The 24,113-nt window shown below is 36.8% G+C and overlaps 1 protein-coding gene across 4 annotated transcripts in view; it reads left to right on the top strand.

The window, feature by feature from the left end:
* FOCAD (focadhesin) overlaps positions 1 to 24,113 on the top strand; it is a 286,671-nt gene that overhangs the window by 143,991 nt on the left and 118,567 nt on the right. For all 4 annotated transcript variants that reach the window (XM_061132648.1, XM_061132649.1, XM_061132647.1 and 1 more), the window contains one exon: positions 22,676 to 22,810. In XM_061132648.1, coding sequence (XP_060988631.1) covers positions 22,676 to 22,810 — 135 coding nt within the window. The remainder of the gene's footprint in view (positions 1 to 22,675; positions 22,811 to 24,113) is intronic.

Below are 24,113 nucleotides of genomic sequence, written 5' to 3'. Positions count from 1 at the left end.
CACAGTTCTGGAGGCTAAAAAGTCCATGATCAAGGCGCTGGCACTTTCACTGTCTGCTGTGGGCCTGCTTCCTGATGCGTAGCTGTCTTCTCACTGTAATTTCACATAGCCAGAGGGGGCAAGGTAGCTCTCTGTAGTCTCCTTATAGACGCACTAATCCCTGGCATGAAGGCTCTACCCTCAAGACCTAATCTCCTTCCAGAGATCCCATTTTCTAATACCCCCACCTTGGGGATCAGGATGTCAACATTTGAATTTAGGGGGGTGTGTACAAACATTCATTAGATAGCAAATAACATCTTTTTAATGGCAAGAACATGTTTAATTTTTTTAACTTTTTATTTTGTATTGGGGTTATAGCCAATGAACAAACAACGTTGAGAAAGTTTCAGGTGAATAGTGAAGGGATTCAGCCATACATATACATGTATCCATGTACATGTATGTGTGTGTGTGCTTAGGCATGTCTGACTCTTTTGACCCCATGAACTGTAGTCCACCAGACTCCTCTGTCCATGGAATTTTCCAGGCAAGAATACTGGAATGGGTGTTTCCTACTCCAGGGGACCTTCCTGACCCAGGAATTGAACCTGCATTTCTTGTGTCTGCTGCATTGACAGCCAGATTCTTTACCACTGTGCCCCTGGGAAGCCCATACATGTATCCATCCTCCTCCAAACTCTCCTTCCATCCAGGCTGCCACATCACATTGAGCAGAGTTCCATGTGCTATACAGTAGGTCCTTATTGGTCATCCATTTCAAATATAGAATTGAGACATCATGTTCTAAGTATTTTATTTAATAAAGCCTGTGTCTAATTTGGTACTTCAATACCTCTTTCCTTGGCTTGGTTAAAGACCTTTCTCTTACTGTGTTTGTCTTTCTCCACCCCCGTCTTTTTTTTAATGCTGTAAAATCCAAATCCCTTGTTCACTGCAAAGAAATTTCAACTGAGATGTTACAAATGAGATAAGAATTTAATATGTTGTCCTTCTAACAAATATATACTAGCCTCTTTAAGTCCTTTTTATAATAAGATGGGCATTCATAAGTCAAAAAGCAATATCATTAATCAGTTAATTTCATTTTATTATAGGGCTTCCCTGGTAGCTCAGTTGGTAAAGAATCTGCCTGCATTGGGGAAGACCTGGGTTTAATCCCTGGGTTGGGAAGATCCCCTGGAGAAGGGAATGGCTACCCGTTCCAATATTCTGGCCTGGAGAATTCCATGGACTGTTTAGTCCATGGGGTTGCAAAGAGTCAGACACTGATACTTATTTTTTATCCCTTCATTTTCATCTCTCTTGTCTAGGGGAAGAACCCACTATTTTATTGACAGTTACTAGTTGTGAATAAGTGTTATTTACCATATTTTCATTATAAATATTACAAATGTCTACAGTTGTGAAATTTGTTGAAACTGCATCACTGTTAATTTTGGTAATAGCAGATTCTTTTTTGTGTTTGGTAATGAATAACTTTCTGTTCATCTAAGTAAATAGAAATAATCTATTCCCCTGTGGGGGCCTTATAGTAATAGTATATCTTTCTCTTTTGCTTAATCTTTCCAAGTTATGTGTATGTGTGTGTTCATTATTTGTGGAGCTGCTGCTGTTATGTTCTGTGACGTGTGTTAAAGTTGTAAAATATACTCAATTTGGTGGCCCTTGCCAGGCCGCATTTAGTAATTTTGGGCTAATCTTTTGGTATTTTGCCAGCATGCTATCCACAGAAGCCAACATGCATTCTATGAAGCTATTTATTCTGTCTTTTAATTTATACCATGTGTGAAGCATTGATGGCTGCCAAGAGTTTCAAGAATGAAAATATTCAGCATGGTTATGGATCTTCTTCCCAGAAACATTTGGTAGTGATTTCTCTATTTCTCTGTGGATCCTCTGCTATCAAATATAATTAAGAATATGAAAAGACAACCTAAAACTGTGAAATTTTTAAGAACAATTTGAAGAGAGTAAATTGGATAACCCCATATTTAAAGAGGGCTTCCCTGTTAGCTAAGTTGGTAAATAATCCGTCTGCAATGCAGGAGACCCCAGTTCAATTCTTGGGTCGGGAAGATCTGCTGGAGAAGGGATAGGCTAACCACTCCAGTATTCTTGGGCTTCCCTTGTTTCTCAGCTGGTAAAGAATCCACTTGCAATGCAGGAGACCTGGGTTTGACCCCTGGGTTGGGAACATCCCCTGGAGAAGGTAAAGGCTACCCTCTCTAGTATTCTGGCCTGGAGAATATCCATAGACAGAGGAGCCTGGAGAGCTACAGTCCACGAGGTCGCAGAGTTGGACACCACTGAGCAACTAAGCACGCAGGCTTTCTCATCTTGCCTTTGTATAATGAATTAACTCTTTTTCCAAAGGTTGACAATGGACTCTTCAGTTTTGAAAGTCATTATGAGACTCATTTGTCATTGATAGGGTCAGATTAGACCTGTAATTATTGCTGCTTAATCATTTATCATGGTCTCCAGTGAGAGATTGAAAGGATGGATTCCATCTGAATGAAGACAACATATTGTCTTTTGTAACTGGCTTCTTTCACTTAACATATTTATAAGGTTCATCACCATTAAAGTATGTACCAATACTCCACTTCTTTTTATGGCCCAGTAATATTTGATACAACTATCTTATGTTTTATTCATCCATTCATCATTTGATGGACATTTGGATTTTTGCTGATTATTATGAATATTGCTGCTGTGAATATTGTGACTATGTTATTGAATGGACATATGTTTTCGTTTTTGAGGGATATATACCTAGGAATAAAATTGCTGGATTATATGGTTACTCTGTGATTACTATTTAAGGAATTTCCAGAACTGTTTTCCAAAGTGGCTGTGCCATTTTATGTTCACACCAGCAGAATGTGGAGGTTCTAATTTCTCCCCGTTTCAGCAATGCTTGTCTGCTTTTTTGTTTTAACTGTAGCCTTCCTAGTGAGTACAAAGTGTTATCACATGTGGCTTTGATTTGCATTTCCCTGATGATTAGTGATATTGAGCATATTTTCACATGTGTATTGGCCACTTGTGTATCTTTTTGGAGTAGTGTCTATTCAGGTCCTTGGCATATTTTCTTTTCTGTTGCTTTTAATTCCCTGGTCAGCAGTGTTATGTTTCATTCCTATAGGAATGATTGGTAAAATAATTTTGTCTTCTTGCTTCTAAGAAGCAAAGGATACTGGATACTGGATAAGTATCCTTATAAGCAAAGGATAAATAAAGGATACTGGGAAATCATGAACTCTTTTCTGGGCCTTTTACTATAAAGAGAGCTTTTTTTGAAGCCATGCAAAGTATCAAGACACATATGTTCCATTTAGCTATTTTGTCCACAGATGACATTTCCTTTATTTTTATATGAAATTAGCAGAGTGCTTTCAGCTGGAAAACTATTAGAGATATTTTAATAATAATAATAATAGCAAGCATCTATTGATTTCCTGAGTGCTTTCTATGTAGTAATCACTGTATACTATAATCATTATATTTATTATGTGATTTAATCTTATGGAAAAAAGCTCTTTATGTGACAAGGTACTGTTTTCTTCTGGGAGGCTGACTGAGGTTAAATAATTGCCCAGAGTCATCCAGCTAAAAAGTTGTAGAGCCAGGATTCAACACCGGTCTACCTGAATTCAGAGACAATATGTTAATCACTTTTAGAAAAACACAGCTTTATTGAGATATAATTCATATACTGTTACTCTGTATTTTTGCTGGTCATGTTTGTGTTCGTTGCCCTTGTCCTGTTCTGATATTAAATGGATAAGTCTTTTTATGAGCATTAAGTTTGAACTCTTCCCTTGTACTTCTCTATTTCCTTTATGATACATTAATGCACAAGATTTCAAATTATTTAGGCTTTGCATAGAGATCCTAATGAAAAAGATATTTGAGCCAAAATAGATTGATTTTTGGTGCTTTATGGCTTATTTATTGAATTTTATATTTTAAAGAGGTATTGACATGTTTCTTCATATATGCATGCTCAGTCACATCTGACTCTTTGAAGTGTTTTTATCCTACTTTAGATTTTTATATTAATAACATCACATTTACTTTGGATAATGAAATAAAGCATCCTTCATCCACATTTCACAAAACCATTTTGATTTTTCCATTTTTCCCTTTGTATTTTCTTTGCACATATATTTTATACTTTCCATCTTCTCAATTTACATTTTACTATCATGATTTTTGATGTGGCTACAGGTTCTCATGGCTTAATTATTTTCCATTGAGTGAAAATATCATATGTAATCAAATAATTCATTTTCAATTGGATTCTAAAGTTTTATAATTAGTCTAAGAAATAATTACATATGTAAAGTTTTTCCTTTCTTTTGAATTGTTTTCTTGAACTAAGTATTTTAGAGTGTTATGGATATTTTATGATCTTATGGTGAGTTTACTTTTTTAATGTTAATTAATTTTTTATTGTTGATTGGTTTACAATATTGGTTTGATTTCTGTCATATGTCAATGTGAATTAGCCATAGGTATAGATATGTCCCCTCCCTCTTGAATCTCCCTCCCGGCTCCTGCCCATTCCCACCCCTCTAGGTTATTACAGAACCTCTGTTTGAGTTTCCTGAGTCAAACAGCAGATTCCCATTGGCTATCTCAATACACATGGAAAGTTACTTAAAAAATCCCACTCCCTTCTCCAGGGGATCTTCCCAACCCAGGGCTCGAACCTAGGTCTCCCACATTGAAGGGGGATTCTTTACCAGCTGAGCCACCGGGGAAGCCCAACTAACACTAACATATGTAAATAGTTTATTTTTTAAGTAACTTTCCATGTTTATTGAGTATGAAATAGAAAGTTGTAATGTAGCAATTGGTTCCTAAGTTTCTGGCAGTATTATTTGTTAGTACAGAGAACAGTTCAATTATTGCACTTCACTGAGGGCAGCATTTCTTCTTGTTATATGACAATTCTGCTTGTTACCCATGAGGGGCCCATGAGGAAAAGGAAAGTCTAAAATGAGTATTTTTTTCCTCACAGTGGATTTGCCCTATCTAGGCTTAGCTTTGGAGCTTTGGAGAATTATTTAAGAGGAGTGGAAGTGATTTAAAATTTTTATTTTAAAATCATTGATGTATTGTTATTGTGAATGCTTTTAAAAGATGTTTTAGAAATCCATCTTGTTGACTAAAGATCATATTTAAATCCATACTTTTTTATTTTGCACTTAAAAAGTGTTGTCATTGTTTCACTTTTTGGGTTTATGGGCTGTAAGTGTAAAAGGGATCCTGTTTATCTCATAATTTCATAAAGCTTGTTGGCTGTTGGAGAAGATGTTCAAATAGAAGGGTTGGCAGCCTTTTAACAGTGTTCTGCCAAGGTTTTCATTTATTCTCTGATGAGTAGAAGTAGTGAGAAGACCAAAGGAAAAAGAGATGGCACAGCTTTCCCCAGCCCTATGTCCACTGCAGTGCACACGCTGGGCAAAAATTCCCTAGGCAGGACACCAAAAACATCAATTTTAAAATAAAAATATTGAAACCTGAAGCCAGGCTGTGCAAGGTTCTCTGGATATACAGATTCCTGAGCATTTTCAGCCTTCTAGGAGCGCACAGCCTAGTAGGGGAAAGCATCATGTTAAGTACACCAAATGTATTTGAAATTCAGAAATAGTGCAAAGGAAAGATACAACATCAAAGGAATACTTTTCTAAATCTCAAGCAGCAACATCAGGTGGCAGAGGAAAAGAATATTTAGGACTAGAAGAAAGAGACTCTGTGAATCATTAGTACCTTTAGTTTTTATTTCTTTTAATGTAAACAGTTGTATCAAGGTATAATTCACATACTCTCCAGCTCATCTATTTATAGTGTGAAATTTAGTCACTTTTTAAATATTAGTTGTGCATCCAATCCACCATCACAATCAACTTTAGAACATTTTCATTACCCCCAGAAGAAGTTGCATACCTTCCATACCACCGCTATGCTCCACACCTTGCCCCCACCATAGGGAACCACTAATCTAATTTCTGTCTTTATAGATTTGCCTCTTCTGGACATTTCATGTAAATGAAGTCAAACAATATGTGGCCTTTTGTGACTGGCTTTTTAGTTAGCATAATGTTTTCAAGATTTCATCCATGTTGTAGCATGTATCAGTACTTCATTTCTTTTTATAGGTAAGTAATATTGCACTGTATGGCTATATGACATTTTATTTATCCATTCATCTACATTTTATTCATCCATTTATCAGTTACTGAACATTTGGTTTGTTTCCAGGTAGCTCAGTGGTAAAGAATCTGCCTGCCCAGGCAGGAGATGCAGGTTCGAACCCTGGATCAGGAAGATCCCCTGGAGAAAGGAATAGCAACCCATTCCAGTATTCTTGCCTGAAAAATCCCATGGCAGGAAGAGGCTGGTGGGCTACAGTCCATAGGGTCACGAAGAGTCAGACACGACTGAGCACACATGCACCACACCTGGGTTATTTCCACTTTTGGGCTATTATGAATAATGCTGCTATGAACTTTCATTTTCAAGTTCTTGTGTGAACATATGCTTTGTTTTTCTTGGGTACATATCTAAGAGTGGATGGCTGGATCATGTAATTATGTTTAGCCATTTTAGTAGCTGCCAGGCTGTTTTCCAAAGCAGTTGTGTTTTATATCCCATCAACAGATATCTTTTCTTCTATTCTCCCCAAATAATGGACATACTCCTAAGTAGGCATTGCCACTGAAGTATTTTTAGCTATGGCTTTCATTCTTACTAAAATGTACATGATATGAATAGTCACTGAAGAATATCATAGAGTATGTTCTGTAATATGGGAGGCTAGTGGGAAAAGAGGAATCGGGAGCTGCCCTCACCAAATTTTTCTTTCTAACTTTTCTGGGTCACTGTTGCCTGCCACTCAAAATGATTTTGTCATGTCTTTGGTAGGTTGACAGCCCTTGTCTTAATATAATAGATAGCCTTTTTGAGGGGTTTTGCTTTTTAATATTTATTTGTTTGGCTCTGTCACACATCATGTGGGATTTAGTGTTGGAGCACATGGTCTCTCTCATTGCCATGTTTGAGAGAGTTGTGGCTTGTGGCCTCAGTTACTCCATGGCATGTGGGATCCTAGTTCCCAGATCAGGGATCAAACCCATGTCCCCTGCATTGCAAGATAGATTCTTAACTATTGGACCACAGGGAAGTCCCAGTAGCTACCATCTTTGACCAATAATCAGTAAGGACCCTGAATGGTTTAATATTTGTGATGTTAAGGATGTTTGTCTTTATATAAATCACTAACATTTATAGAAATCAGAATTTGAAAACTTTTGCCAATTTTCTTTCATTATCATAGGACTAATATTTTTAATTAATTTCTAATACTAATTAAAAGTAAAAATTACAGATATCTACCCTCTCTTGTTAAAGAGGAAGATCTTGCAGAGCCTGGCCTGTTTCTCCACATGGGAGGGACAAGTAACATTAACAGCTACCTTTACAGAAGTATATATTTTAATTTGCACCACTTCTCTTGGCTTTTAGATTTACATTTTCTGCTTGACTCAGGTAGTCCTTAGAATTATGCCCCTTTTTTAATCATTGAAATAATTTCATATAAGTAATCTCAGTTTGCCCATGTAACAACTCTCCCTTCATTTTTCCAAACCACTCTTTAAAAAAGATGTCATATGATTGGCTAATAAATACAGAAAAATGTCAACATTGTTGGTCATTGGGAAACATACACACCACTGAAATCAGTGATTAAAAAAAAGAAAACTGACTATGTCAAACATTGGAGAAGGTGTAAAGTAACTTGATATCTCTTACACTACTGGCAGAACTATAAAATGATACGTTGAAGAAAAATATTTGGCAGTTTCTTATAAAGTTGAATGTATACTTATGATCCAACATTTACTTCTAGATATTTATCTGAGTCAATGAAAACATATCCACAAAAAGACTTGTATATGAGTGTTCATTTCAGCTTAATGATTATAACATATTTGGAAACAACTCAAATGGGTATTGTGTTTGTACATTGGAATGCTGTTCACCAATAAAAAGGAAAAGACCACTGCTACTTGCAACAATATGGATGAATCTCTGAAGCATGCTCAGTGAAAGGAGCCAGTCACAAAAAGTCCATACATCTGATTTTTATGAAATTCGTGAATAGGCAAAATTCATCTATGAGGATAGAAATCAGCATGGTAATTGACTTGGGGTGGGGAGAAGGGTAGACTAGAAAGGGGCCTGAGGAAATTTTCTAGGCTGTTATCTGTATCTAAGGGCTGTTAGATATTTGAACTATGGCTAATTCAAATTGTGTTGTGCTCTAAGTGTAAAATATACAGCAGATTGATGTCTTAGTATGAAAAATTATATAAAATAGCTCATAATATTTTTAGGTTATTTACACGTTAAAATGATGTTTTGGATAGATTGGGTTAAGTACAATGACAGTAATTCAGATTAATTTAATCTGTCTCCTTTTACTTTTTAAAAATGTGGTTACTAGAAAATTTTAAATTGCATATGTGGCTCACATATTTCCATGGTCTGTATCATGGTGGAGGTGGTGGTTACAATAGTGTATACATTTGTCAGGATTCATTGAAATATACAATTAAGACCTGTACTTTTTGCAGTGTGTTGTTATACTTTAATACTACAAAACTATTAAAGCTGCATATTTTCATGCTAGTGAATATGTCTGGTATTTGGTGTCCATTATAGTCTCTATTACACTTCATAGTAATCTTGTAATGTAGGTGCTATTTGCTCATGAGCCTGGCAAGTCAAAGTAACATCCAAATTGACATGATAAGGTAGACATTCACATACTCTCTATACTTCTTGTGCTTTTCCACTGTATCATGTTGCTTTTCTGCTTGTAATAAAAGTGTGAATGTACTTTGGGGACAGTACAAGTTTTGCTCCTTCAGCCATTGATTTCTAAATCTGTGCTCTCGGTGGTGGTGAATGAGTCATAGTTTTTCTGAAATTTAATTCTTTAACCACATAGGAATCTAGTAACATTGCTTCTGATGCTTCAAGGAGGAAAATGACTTCCAGTCTAAACAAATTGCCCACAGTTGGAAGAGAAACAGCTTTTGGTGTGTGCATAAATGAACATCAGTACATGGTACTGAAGAAGAGGGCTCATTCACTTTTAAGATTTTTCTCTCTTAAGTCCTTGAAATGGGAATGTGAGGCAGTGCTAACCCTCTGTTTTCTTAATCAGCTGTGAGTCTCTTGTAGCAAAAATTAATAGGCGTTGCAGGATCATGAAGAAAAGCTCTTTCATCTCGCCCAGCTCCAAGAGGGTGTTATATTTTCAAAGCGGAGTATTGTACAATTGAGCAATAGATAAGGAGGGGAGGGCCCTTTCCTGGGGATTCTTGACCGCTGGAAGAGTTCACTCCGGGCCATTTGTCACAGAAGTGATTTTCCCGGAAATACTCAATGCCAAGGTTATGTTTTGGCTATTCTACCCTCTTTTATTGATTTATTTCTGAAATCATGGGGTAAGGTAGTTCTCCCTGCCCTCTTCCATCATCCCAACTCTTTGTCGAGTGGCTCCTTCAGGGCTCCAGGGGGTGGGAACGATTTTCAGTGGGACCCAGGTTTTCAACGGGATTGGGTTTGGAAGGTTTAAGGAGTCAGTGTGGTATTAAAATGGCCAATAGAAATCCTGCATTTTGTTTGAGCATTTTTCAGTGTGGTAAATATAATTTAATATGGAAATGTGATACATTGTTCCACGGCAGATTTTTCTCAGCTGTGTACAGTAAGAGTTCTGTCACCTACTGTGGATTCAGTATTTATTACTTATTCTCTGGAACCTCTTTTGTTGTTCTTATGTTTTGTTTGTGGGGACATTTAAAGGTGGATTGCCTGTTCGACCTTGCAGAGGAGTTGATTAAGTTTAATTTGCTATGCGTTAGGCAAGGAATTTGCTTGTCTTTTTGAACCGAGCTCTATGTTATTTGTAGTTGGGGCATGTTTTTTTGATGCCTTCAGTTCTTCCTGGGAATGAAAACGCTTTTTGTACATTTGTTGAATCTATCTCCACGCTGAGCTTTTTATGTACTACACAATGACTCTTTGCAGTTGAAAGTTGTAGTTTGGCCCTATTTTTAACTATAAAAGGACAGCAGGAACTTGCCTTTTATTAAACATTCGTGGATATTATAACATTTACTTTGTCACGCTGTAAGTAGATTTTTAAATATAGTTTTTTGTTTTCAAATTAAAATTGTAACTGACTGTAGTAAGTTGTATAATACTATTGAACACATGTGTGAAATGTGTGGAAAAATTCAAATACTGACATTTTCTGTTTAAATAGAAAAGACTTCAGCTTTCAATAATTAGTTAATTGGTCATTTTCAGTTTTTTATAGACAGTATTTGTAGATTATGCAAAGTCAAACACTAAATCAAACTTAAAGAAAATTTTAAATTTGAAGTCTTGGCATTTTATCATTTCCTGATTTTGCACTTATGATACTATCCTCTCTCCTCTGTCTGACCTTTACCATACCTAGATTTGGTGTGATCTTTTAGATACTTCACTCTGAACATTTTTCGATTTCAGGTTTCTAAGTTATGACATTTAGGAACCCCTTCTCCCTGCTGTTCATTATTTTAATTCCGTTCCCTGTTTATTTTGTATTTAAAATTTTTTTGTATGAAAAGATTTCCCTCTTAAAGTGGAATTTGCTCTCTAAGGATTATTAACTGATGTGAGTAGTCTGTGACCAAACATGAACGCTGCTCACGGTATCCAGCCGTGAGTTTCCGGCTCTCAGTCACAAACCTAGGGTATTCTTTAAAAGATCAAATGAACTGGACACTGGGAGGGTTTTAATGATGCCAGTTAACATCAGAAGAGCGGGGCTCAGTGGTTGCAAATTGTGCTCATCTGAATAAACGCCACTGAGCTAGAAATAACGACATGACTAAAAGGATGCTAATTGTGTGCCATTCTGCATTCCTGTGAATAAAATATATCGTTTAAGCTTATACAAGGGGTGGGTTTTTCTGGGGTAAATGGAGATGTAGGATGTAGAGAGGGGGTCTCTGAAGGAGGGTTGTAGGTTAAATGGCATTACATGTTTTTAAGGCTTTATGGATTTTGAGGTGTGATGGAAAACATTATTTTGGTACCTTCTAAGAAATTCACATATACCCTTAAGTGACCTAGAATTTTTTAAAACTTACTCATCACATAGCCGTGTGAACCTAGAATTAAACTTTTATAAAAAAATGGCATTGTTACCTGTGGTAATTAAACTTATCTCCATGCAATATAAATGTGTTGACCTTTTTTTTAAAAAATCTTTTTATTTTGTGTTGGGGTATAGCCAATTAACAATGTTCTGAAGTTTCAGATGAACAGCGAAGAGACTCAGCCATACATATATCCATTCTCCCTCAAACTCCCCTCCTATCCAGGCTGCCACATAACATTGAGCAGAGTTCTGTGTGCTGGGATGTAGGTCTTTGTTGGTTATCCATATTTAATGGATAATGGTGTTGATCTTACCTTCTCATTTCCCAAGATAAAATATCACTAAGGGACTCATTTCCAGAAACACTAACATTTCCAGGTTAGACTTCACTTTGATTAGATGACTAAAATCATGTGTTAGTGAAAGGCTTGGGAAGTATTGGGAATTAACTCAGTAAACTTTTGGTAAATCTTTATATAGGTACAGAATTACTTGGAATGCTTCGTTAACATGCTTACAAATCCAGAAGTCGTATTTAAAGGAGATGGTATATACATTTTGTTTTAAGATTCTTTAGTTTTAAGTTTGAAAGACTTTGCAAAGTTGACCAGAAAAGGATTTATTCAAGTCTATGGACTGTGCTATTAATTGGATGTTGTTCTAATGCCCTTCTCATGTTTTCAGTGTACATTACTTATCTTTCATGATTTAAACGACTTCATACCCTTGTAGGCCCTGTTGTTAGGTTTTTGAGCTTTATTAAAAGCTGGGCTTAGATCTTCTTATAGTAGCATGATGAAACCTGTTGCTCTAGATTCTAATTCAACAATGATGAGTAAGATATTCTCAGAGGTACCGTTCCTTTTGCTTCAGGGCCATGGCACCTTGCCTCTACTTGTGTAAGTGGTGGTTTGAACAATTAACTTGCTTCAGTGATTCACAGGGTCATATGACTTTGATCTGAAATTGTTGAAAACAGGTCAAACAAAAGAGTATCGTTGACTTTGTTTCATCATGTTACACTTATAGCTTCAGTGAAAGTGAATTTCCTTCACTTTCACTTGTTTGGCTCAACTACTCTGTCCAAATTATGGACTTCACTGAAAAATGAATGGCAGTGATGTCTATTGTGGTCTTCAAAATTTTGTGGATAACTTGAGCTACAAAATCAGAATCCTTTAGGGATGAAGCCCAAGCTCTCTATTTTTTAATGAGTTCCTCAGTGACTCTGGTATTCACTGATGTTTGGGAGCGTTGTCAAGAGCAGCAGTCTCTAAAATGTTTTGTGTATAAGTCCAGCCATGAGGTATGGGAAGAAGATATTAGAATATTTCTTATTTATCCAAAAAAAGCCAGTAAAATTAAGCTCTCATAATATTTAATATGGGATGGATGGTTTCTTTACTTGAATTTCCATCAGATGGTCACATGTCACCCAGAGTAACCAGGTATCCTAAAGGAAAAATGGGAATTCCACAGTGAAGACTGGTTGTACCATCATCTCTCCTGTGTTAGAATATGACAATCTATTGCAGTTTATGCATATGTATTAAATAAATTTATAAAATGTATACATACTTACACATATATACAAATATGTAGTTGTGTCATTTAATATATATTTACAGTTATATGTGTACAGTTATATGCATATATGTGTATGTGGTTATGTCATTTTACTAGACATGCTGATTCCACATATGGGTTGTTAAAAGATTTATCTGAAGCACTATTAACCTTGAGTTTATGGAATTTTCTTCATTCCTTTATGGTATGCCTGAGCACAACTACACACAAATTGTTTGCCTTTTATTTTTTTGAGCTGTGTAATAGCTATATTTTTTCAGACAACTGTGTCTTTTTAAAAAAGTCACAGTTTTACTGAGATATAATTCACATATCATAAAGTTCACTCTTATAAAGTGCACAGTTTGGTGATTTTTTGGTAGATTCATAAAGCTGTACATCAACTACCACTATGAAAGCATTTTTAAATTATTCCTGTAGGCTGAATAATGACCCTCAAAGATATCCAGGTCCTAATCTCTGGAACCTATGATTGTCATCCTATATAATAAAGGGGATTTTGTGTATATGATGACGTTAAAGATCTTGAGATGTGTAGATTATCCCGGACTATCAGTTCAGTTCAGTACAGTCAGTCATGTGCGACTCTTTGCGACCCCATGGACCGCAGCATGCCAGGCCTCCCTGTCCATCACCAAATCCCGGAGTCCACCCAAACTCATTTCCATTGAGTCGGTGATGCCATCCAACCATCTCATCCTCTGTTGTCCCCTTCTCCTCCTGCCCTCAATCTTCCCTAGCATCAGGGTCCCTTCAAATGAGTCAGCTCTTCACATGAGGAGGCCAAAGCATTGAAGTTTCAGCTTCAACATCAGTCCTTCCAATGAACACCCAAGACTGATTTCCTTTAGGATGGACCGGTTGGATCTTCTTGCAGTCCAAGGGACTCTCAAGAGTCTTCTCCAACACCATGGTTCAAAAGCATCAATTCTTCGGCACTTAGCTTTCTTTATAGTCCAACTCTCACATCCATACATGACTACTGGAAAAACCATAGCCTTGACTAGACAGACCTTTATTGGCAAGGTAATGTCTCTGCTTTTTAATATGTTGTCTAGGTTGGTCATAACTTTCCTTCCAAGGAGTAAGTGTCTTTTAATTTCATGGCTGTAATCACCATCTGCAATGATTTTAGAGCCCCCCAAAATAAAGTCTGCCACTGTTTCCACTGTTTCTCCATCTATTTGCCATGAAGTGATGAGATTGAATGTCATGATCTTAGTTTTCTGAATGTTGAACTTTAAGCCAACTTTTTCACTCTTCTCTTTCACTTTCATTAAGAGGCTCTTTAGTTCTTCACTTTCTGCCACAAGGATGGTGTCATCTGCATATCTGAGGTTATTGATATTTCTCCTAGCAATCTTGATTCCAGCTTGTGCTTTATCCAGCCTAGCATTTCTCATGATGTACTCTGCATATAAGTTAAATAAGCAGGATGACAATATGCATCCTTAATGTACTCCTTTTCCTACTTGGAACCAGTCTGTTGTTCCATGTCCAGTTCTAACTATTGCTTCCTGACCTGCATATGGATTTCTCAAGAGGCAGGTCAGGTGGTCTGGTATTCCCATCTCTTTCAGAATTTTCCACAGCTTATTGTGATCCACACAGTCAAAGGCTTTGGCATAGTCAATAAAGCAGAAATAGATGTTTTTCTGGAACTCTCCTGCTTTTTCGATGATCCAGCGGATGTTGGCAATTTGATCTCTGGTTCTTCTGCCTTTTCTAAAGCCAGCTTGAACATCTGGAAGTTCTCAGTTCACATATTGCTGAATCCTGGCTTGGAGAATTTTGAGCATAACTTCACTGGCGTGTGAGATGAGTGCAATTGTGCAGTAGTTTGAGCCTTCTTTGGCATTGCCTTTTTTTGCGATTGGAATGAAAACTGACCTTTTCCCATCCTGTGGCCACTGCTGAGTTTTCCAAATTTGCTGATATATTGAGAGCAGCCCTTTCACAGGGATCTCCACTGTTCTCCATAGTTAGCCTGGTGTTTTTTTTTTTGTTTGTTTGTTTGTTTTAGCCTGGCATTTTTAAGGTTCATCCATGTTGTAGCTTGTTAAATCTAAACTCTTATGATGTCACTGGCTATTATTTTCTTTGAGGCCCTACAGGAAGCTCTTTGGTTACACCTGAATTTTAGTTACAACAGAATTTTTTCAGCTTTGTGCAGTGTTGTCTTCATGGGGTATGTTTTATTGATTATGTAGTTATTATATAACCATATATTTGCATCTGCTAAACAACTTCTAAGCAGTTTTTTTTTTTTTAAGCTATTTTGATTGAATTTCTATTAGTTTTCTTTTTTACCTTGGAGTCTAAATTCCATTTATCTGAACAGGGGAAGGAACTGGCCTTTTTGAAAAATTCCCTCTGGTTATTTGTGAGGAATAAAGCGCTAATCATTTTCTTGTCAAAGAATATTTCTGACACAATCTTAACTGTGAATTTGGTAGTTCATGCCAGAAGAATGTCCGACATGAAATAGATAATTAATCCAGACAGAATCTAGCAAAACTGAAAAGTGAACGTCCCTGCAGGGAGCTCTTTGTGTCATTTCTTTCTGTTCCTGCAGAGAAATCAATGGAGTTTGCATTGGAAGTTACTATTCCCTATAGGGAGGTGTCTCAGGGATGCTGCAGCTGCTCACGAGGGGAAATAAAAGAGAAACCTAAAATCCTGGGCCACTGCATAGCGAGTCTTTAGGGTGACTTGATATCTAGATCGATCTGTTTAGTATTAATAAATACTCGTTTCTACTTGAACCACTTCTACAGTTCCAGCCTCTTCTATGCAAATTTAAGAATTATAAGTCTGTACTGCAAACTGCCAGTTTTTCAGAAATATGGAACAATTTGAAGACCTCTGTCTTGCCTTCTTTGGAAATGGCATAATTATGTTAGGGATTGTTAGTATGACAGTCATTTTATCCCATCAAGCACACATATTTTGTATTCACTATGCCACAATTTGGGATTTAGATATATGTCTTTCCATTACTTGCCATCAACAGGATAAAAGTTGAGCAACTCTAATCATCAGAGATTCTGTCCCTTTACATTATAAGGGACTTTTAAAAAGGCAACTCAATATTTATTCCTATTTTTTTCTACAAGACTGCTTTCATAATACCCTGGACTCAGACATTAAAAGACTGTGAAGTTGCTTAAATAAACCTGTGCTAGTCATTTTTTAATACTTATAACCTTTAACCCCATGTTATTAGGATTAGAAAGAATGTTATTTTCCCCATTGTTTCTGCTCCATTGATTGTGGCTCCTTAAACTCTCTCCTAGCCTGTTATTGTATTTTGGTAACAGAAGTGTCCTGTTTTATGAATTGTGTGGACTGAATTAGCTTAAGAGGGTTTCACGGCATGATGATGACTCGAGTCCTCTTAATTGTGAAGGCAGTTTCTTTTACCTTCATTATGAAAAGGGAAAATAAGGTGGTTTTCATAGCCTAAAGGTTTTTATAAAGCTTTCCCTCTGCTGGAGGAAAACATCAGGACAAAAGGAGTAGGCTGTTCTTTGGAATTGCTAGAAATAGCTTTTGGAGCTAAAATTAGAATAATAGGCATCTATTGCCTCTGCAAAGAAACAAATGCATTCTTACGGCACAAGAATTGAAGCAAAGACCCTGATTCTTTTATGATTTGTTATTTTTCCATCAATAACTTTCTTTTACAGTGTATAAAGCATGTTTGCATACAGTTGCCTCAATATTGCCTTTACTATTAACCTTGTGCTATACATGGAGCAGATGTTAGTAGTATTATTTTCTGTTTTGCAGCTGCGGAAACAGATTGAATGAGATTAATGACTTTGCCATAGTCCCACAACTACCAAATAGGAGAACCTGAGGTTTATAACTCCAGTCATGAGCTCTTTCCAGTATATCATGCTGCATTGGGTCTCCTTAATCTGTGCTGTTATAGTGTTGCTAAGGTTCTTTTGGAGGAATAGCATGGAAAAGTGTCATTCTCCCCAAGAAACAGAAATGGCAACAAAATGTGCATAATGTTAGCACTCAGAATGAATTCTCCAAAATCTCATAGACAAACTAAGCAAGATATTCTGAGTCGTTTGTTTGTGCCATATCTGCATAATATAATACCTAGGTATTGCTCCTTCTACTTTGTTTTTGCTTGTTTTACCATTACTGTTGAATTGTGGATTTTTTTCCTCAGCGCTTTTAAGATCTTATTTCTCTGGACCATAAATGACCCAATCAAAAAATGGGCCAAAGAACTAAACAGACATTTCTCCAAAGAAGACATACAGATGGCTAACAAACACATGAAAAGATGCTCAACATCACTCATTATCAGAGAAATGCAAATCAAAACCACAATGAGGTACCATTACACGCCAGTCAGGATGGCTGCTATCCAAAAGTCTACAAGCAATAAATGCTGGAGAGGGTGTGGAGAAAAGGGAACCCTCTTACACTGTTGGTGGGAATGCAAACTAGTACAGCCGCTATGGAAAACAGTGTGGAGATTTCTTAAAAAACTGGAAATAGAACTGCCATATGACCCAGCAATCCCACTTCTGGGCATACACACTGAGGAAACCAGATCTGAAAGAGACACATGCACCCCAATGTTCATCGCAGCACTGTTTATAATAGCCAGGACATGGAAGCAACCTAGATGCCCATCAGCAGATGAATGAATAAGGAAGCTGTGGTACATATACACCATGGAATATTACTCAGCCATTAAAAAGAATTCATTTGAACCAGTCCTAATGAGATGGATGAAGCTGGAGCCCCTTATACAGAGTGAAGTAAGCCAGAAAGATAAAGAACATTACAGCATACTGACACATGTATATGGAATTTAGAAAGGTGATAACGATAACCCTATATGCAGAACAGAAAAAGAGACACAGAAATACAGAACAGAGTTTTGAACTTTGTGGGAGAATGTGAGGGTGGGATATTTCAAAAGAACAGCATGTATACTATCTATGGTGAAACAGATCACCAGCCCAGGTGGGATGCACGAGACAAGTGCTCCGGCCTGGTGCACTGGGAAGACCCAGAGGAATCGGGTGGAGAGGGAGGTGGGAGGGGGGATCGGGATTGGGAATACATGTAAATCCATGGCTGATTCATATCAATGTATGACAAAACCCACTGGAAAAAAATAAAAAAAAAAAAAGATCTTATTTCATGGTCATTTGGTCTTGTTAATTTTGAAAAGTTTGTTGTTATTCTAATTTACTCCTTTGTAGATAGCATGTATTTTCTACCATTTAGCTCTGATGATTGTTTGTCTTTGGTGTTAAATAATCATATTATAATGAATAAAGCTATAAACTTATTTTTAGAGGGATTTGTTTTATTTTTCTGTGCAAATCATTTGGATTATGTATTATGGGAGTGCTTTCCAAGAGTGATCCAGGGAGCCTCCAGCTCACTGCCATTTTTTATGTTAGTTTCTCAGCTCAGTGGTTTGTAGTCCAACCATTACACTAAGGGTACAGCCCTACAAGGATGGTGGTTTTATGTGGAGGTCTCCATCCCAACTCCCTGCCTACTACAGGCTAAAGGCAGTACCTCCTCTTTCCATGTGTGCATTTAAACTCAAGCTATTAGGTTATGGAAACTGATAACCTCCTTTTAGTACCATAGTGCAGGTATTTTCCTCTTTATTTTTGGCCTTGGCTAATTACCCCCACTCTCAATTTTTGCATTTCAGCTCAAGAGTATGTAAAAAATTTTCCTCTTAATCAGTCATTTCAAGTGTCGCCCATTATGTGTTGGAGCCTGAAGTCAATCTGTATTTTGAAAACAGACAAGTCATTGGGTAATGAATTGTTAAGGTAAAACAAGCCCGTTGGAACCAGGACCATGATCTTGGCTCATCTGATATAATATGACAGACTGCACAGACCATAAGGCTAGTGGGTGAAATCCATACAGTTCTAGGAGATGGACATAGCAAGGTGGTAATAGGTTGAATCCAAGGAGCCCTCAGGGTCAGACGATCTCTTAAGATCTAGTCAAGAATGGCCCAGTGTTGGGAAGGTCAGAGAAAGCAGCCTTCCTTATTAAAGACTTCCTTGCTCCTGATTATGTATGGGCAAGCCTAGATTTACTGATAATTCCTGGCAGGTATACCTTGCTTACAATTAAGGCACAATACATTGTTGAGCTGCTAGAATGTCTTCTCATAGTCTATGTGTAGAGTACCATTTTGGGCATTAGTTTCCAAACTTTTTAGGAAAAAGACTTTTAAAATGTGTAAACCTTTGAAAATACCTGGAGAATGTAGCCTCACTCCCCACTCACCACCATGGAAAAGACAAGGCCCCCGTTTGTACTTCCATAATTGGTGGCCAGGCATCTTTTTTGTTGATCTGCAAAGTGCATCAGAACATGTATGAGACTATACTTCTTCCTGGCTTTTGGTCAATACAAATGTTTAAATGACAAAACTGTCATTAGCCAGCCTTACATCTGAGTTTTTCCCTAATGCCTACAGAATATTTCTCTCTGGATGTCTTTCCATAAACTCCAGTTAAACATATCCATCCCCCCATTTCCTGCAAAGATGATCCTTCCAGCTTCCCCTCCATTTTATTATGTTGCTTTTTATTCACCCAGGTCTCTAGGCCCAAATCATCTTACTTTCCAATTCATTGTCCAAGACCTTTTAATCCTTTCCTTTTCTATCTCAGATTTACTACTTCTCAGGTTCCAGTATCATCAGTAGTTGATAACTACTGACAATCTGATATAATTATTAGTGTGCTAGATGAGCGGGGAGGTGAGAACTAGAAGATGTGGTCATTGTCTTCATGGAGCTTAATATCTAGTTGAGAAGGCAATTTATATTCATGAAAATAGTGATCAATACTAGGCAGTATATAATTAAATGCTAAGTTGGGAAGTATAGAGTTTTAAATGCTGGAAGTTAGAGGAAAGAAAGGGATAAAATGAAGGCCTGAATTGTAAGAGAAAAGTTAATTGTAGAATTGAGATTTAAACTTGGTCTTGAAACAAAGAAGGTTGGAATTAAATAGGCATTTAAAATAAGGGGAAGGCATGGATAATCAGTGATTATATTGAGTGTATGATTTTTGGAAAACTTTTGAGGCTCTTATGTGAAGGACTGGGGAAAAGAAGAATTAGAGAAGTTCATGACAACTTTGAGTTTGACTATAAGACTACCAGAAGAATCTTTCAAAAATAGCATTTGAATTTAGTTTATTGCCCAACTCAGAAATCTCTGGAGGTTTCCTTTTCCTTTTGATTCTGATCCAAACTGCTTTGCAATGCTAGGTGCTCTTTAATCTACACCAGCCTTTCTTCACCAGGACACATGCATGCCTACAACTTGCTTTATTTGTGTTTTGGCTTATGCTTTCCACTTCCTTGTGAAAGGTCTGCCTGATTTCTTTCCATTCCTTCTTCAAGTCCTATCTCTAGACTTTCTGCTTCTTGACGCTTTAATGACTCCCACTCACTGACATAGCTTTCCTACCTGGATTCCTCCTAAGCCTATTTTCTGTTGGAAATATTTAAAAATCTAATCATGTACCATTTGTTTTCTAATAATTTAGAGTTATGTACATTTCTCTTTCTGTTTGATAAGGTGGTAAATTCTTTGACTGTTAGATTGTATTTTATATTTTATTATTCTGCTTAGTGCTGTATAATACTCTGGGTATATAGTCTATGTTGAGTTGGTAGCTTTTAAAGGATTGGTTTTTTTTTTTTTTTTAATTTCAAATATTGCTGTTTTGTAATAATAGAGCTACTTTGTATAAATGTGCCTAATGTCATGCCTGACAGAAGTACAACCCTTAGTGATGGTGAAATCCAAATTTGTAGTGGATCCCAAGTCAAAGAGCATTTTTCTGCTCTTTCATGAAAAGTGAAAAATAAGAGCAAAAGCACTGAATCCAAGGTTTCTGAGATACTTTCTGCTATATTTGAGTCTTTGCTTAATCTGTGTCCTTAAGTATATATTATTTAATTTACCTTATGTAGTGTTTTCTAAATAATTTGAGTTAGTGTGTGTGCTCAGTCATTCAGTCATGTCCAACTCCTTGCGATCCCATGGACTGTAGGCTGCAGGCTCCTCTGTTCATGGGATTTACCCAGGTAAGAATACTGGAGTGCATTGCCATTTCCTACTCCAGAGGATATTCCTCACTCAGGGATCCAACCTGCATCTCCTGCATTGGCAGGCAGATTCTTTACCACTGAGCTATCTGGGAAACCCAGTTTATGTTAGTAGATGAAAATAAATTGTGTGTGTTAATTGAAGCTTAAGAGAAAAGAGTGTAGTGTTTTAAAAAGATTAATCCTTGTTCAACTCTAATTGATGTCTGTTGTCACTCTTCCTGTCTGAGTTTTAAAGTTTTAGTAAAATATCTGTAAGTGAAGAAATCATCTGTTGTAGTTGGAATTGAATTTAAGAAGATATTTGAACATCCATAAACCAGATCTTGAAATGATATAAGAATACTTGGTTTAAGGAAAGTGGATCAAGCTAGAAATGACATTTATTAGTTTAATTTTTATCATTTAACAGCCTCTTAAAATCTGAAATGACTTTTAAAACAAAATTTTAAGTTACTATTTTAAATAATAAAATAATTCACCTAACAAAAGCCTCTTGATGAAAGTGAAAGAGGAGAGTGAAAAAGTTGGCTTAAAGCTCAACATTCAGAAAACTAAGATCATGGCATCTGGTCCCATCACTTCATGGCAAATAGATGGGGAAACAGTGGAAACAGTGGCTGACTTTATATTTTTGGGCTCCAAAATCATTGCAGATGGTGATTGCAGCCATGAAAGTAAAAGACGCTTACTCCTTGGAAGGAAAGTTATGACCAACCTAGATATCATATTAAACAGCAGAGACATTACTTTGCCAACAATGGTCCGTCTAGTCAAGGCTATGGTTTTTCCAGTGGTCATGTGTGGATGTGAGTTGGACTATAAAGAAAGCTGAGCACTGAAAAATTGATGTTTTTGAAGTGTGGTGTTGGAGAAGACTCTTGAGAGTCCCTTGGACTGCAAGGAGATCCAACCAGTCTATCCTAAAGGAGATCAGGCCTGGGTGTTCATTGGAAAGACTGATGCTGAAGCTGAAACTCCAATACTTTGGCCACCTGATGTGAAGAGTTGACTCATTGGAAAAGACCCTGATGCTGAGAGGGATTAGGGGCAGGAGGAGAAGGGGACGACAGAGAATGAGATGGCTGGATGGCATCACCGATTCGATGGACATGAGTTTGAGTAAACTCCAGGAGTTTGTGATGGACAGGGAGGCCTGGCATGCTGCGATTCATGGGGTCGCAAAGAGTTGGACACGACTGAGCGACTGAACTGAACTGACCTCATGTAGAAATTTGTAAGATGATTTGAGAGCATTTGATTTGTATTTATTAACATCTCAATTTTCTGAGTGGTGATATAGTTTCAGCAGGATGGAAAACTATAAAAAATTGTAAATACTTGGATTTATAAATGTGCTAGCGTTATCTTACCCGTCTTTATTTTCAGAGAATGGCTATTCAGGAATGTTTGTAGGTAATCTGGAGTTAATTTTGTGTGTATTCATGCATGAGAGAGAGAGAGTTTTATTTGTTTGGTTAACCAAAATAAAGCTATAAAAAAGCAGTTGTGGGAGGCAGGCTGGATCTTCTTCAACAACAGTTTATGTTAGTTTATATAATTTCTTCTGAGAGGTGATAACTTATCAAATCCTATCTTCTAAGAGTTCTTATTCTTGAGTTTCCTCATAATAAAAGACAGTACCCTTTACTAATGGCTTCAGATGAGCTGGGATTTTGTTAGGTATTGACTTTTGTGTTTGCTTCACAGGTGGTTTGTATACGCTCCACTTGGAATGCTCTCTCCCCAAAGCTGAGTTGTGACACAAGACCTCTCATTTTGAAGACCCTCAGTGAACTGTTTTCTCTGGTTCCTTCCTTAACAGTCAATACAGCTGAATATGAGGTATGTGTTTGGATCTCAACAAATTGTCTGTTTCTACATTGGGAAAATGTGTGCTTTACCATTACTTTGGGGAAAAAATTATTCGTAATTTTGTGTTTGCCAAAAATCCTTTAGTGCTTTTAGTTCTGTGAACATGTTGATATCTTTATGGACTCCTAGAAATAGACGGATATCCACCCTTATCAGTCCTCTGTCTTTAAGACTTACTTACGTGAAGGATGCCAAGTTTTATTATGAAAGTATAGTCAAGATTATTAAAAGCCAGTATGTTTCTAAAATAATAAAATCCATGAGACCAACAGTTAAAATGTGTTTTGTTGGTGTTTAAAATTCTACAAAGTATTACAGAGGATTTAGTAAGGCAGGGCAGACTTTCCCAGTAGTGTAGACATAGTGTTATTTGTACTTTGCTTCTAGCTTGGGCATAGAGATTTTATTTTTTATGTGTTATTAATAGTTTACATTTCCAATATACATCTTTGCTCTTCATGTATTTTCTTCCATGAAGATGATTATAAAATCAAACTGTCCTAGGAGAGGAAAATAATTTTATGAACTAGTCAGTATTTGGCTTTGTAATGAACCACTTGGTGGAAGACATTTTGCTAAAAGATTCATGTGGTTCTGTTTAACATTTTCTTTATTTTCTCTTCTGTGAATGAAGTGAGGGTGGCAGATTCATTTATATCTCCACTTTTGTAGCCATAACCTCGTTTAAGCTCATGTTTTTTACTTTTCTTTCAAAGAGCTTCAGTTAATTTTCACTTGAAGTCTTGGTGAACTTTTACTTTGGAAGGCAGCTATGCTCACCACTATACCACCAACGCTGCTCGAACTTTTACTTTGATTTAATGCTTCACAGAGTTTGATAAACTAGCCCTCCATAAGATTCCAGGAATAGCCCCTTACTTGTTTTAGATCACATGGTAAGACAGGAGTGTAAGATAATACTTGTTCCAATCATTCTAAATGCTACACAGTGAGTAAAATCAAATTTGTCCTCACCAGGGGCACAATATCTAGCATGGCACATAATATGTATTCAGAAACTAGTTATTGAATGAATGAATGAACCAGTACAGGATATTGTGAGTTTATTCTCACATTCGGGCTTTTGTTTGGGGGTATTAAAAAAATAATCAGTTCAAGACTCCTAGAGTATATAATTCACCAACAGTCTTTTTTTTATACTGCCATTCACAGATACATACCTTTATGATGTAAGAAAGTCTGCCAGGCTACTGATAAGGAGCTCAGACTAAAAACCAAAATAAGGACTTTGTATGTCATGTTGTGTATATTT

The sequence above is a fragment of the Dama dama genome, chromosome 29 (assembly GCF_033118175.1).
Source record: "Dama dama isolate Ldn47 chromosome 29, ASM3311817v1, whole genome shotgun sequence".
Classification (NCBI taxonomy): domain Eukaryota; kingdom Metazoa; phylum Chordata; class Mammalia; order Artiodactyla; family Cervidae; genus Dama; species Dama dama.
This window is presented reverse-complemented; position numbering and strand designations above follow the sequence as displayed.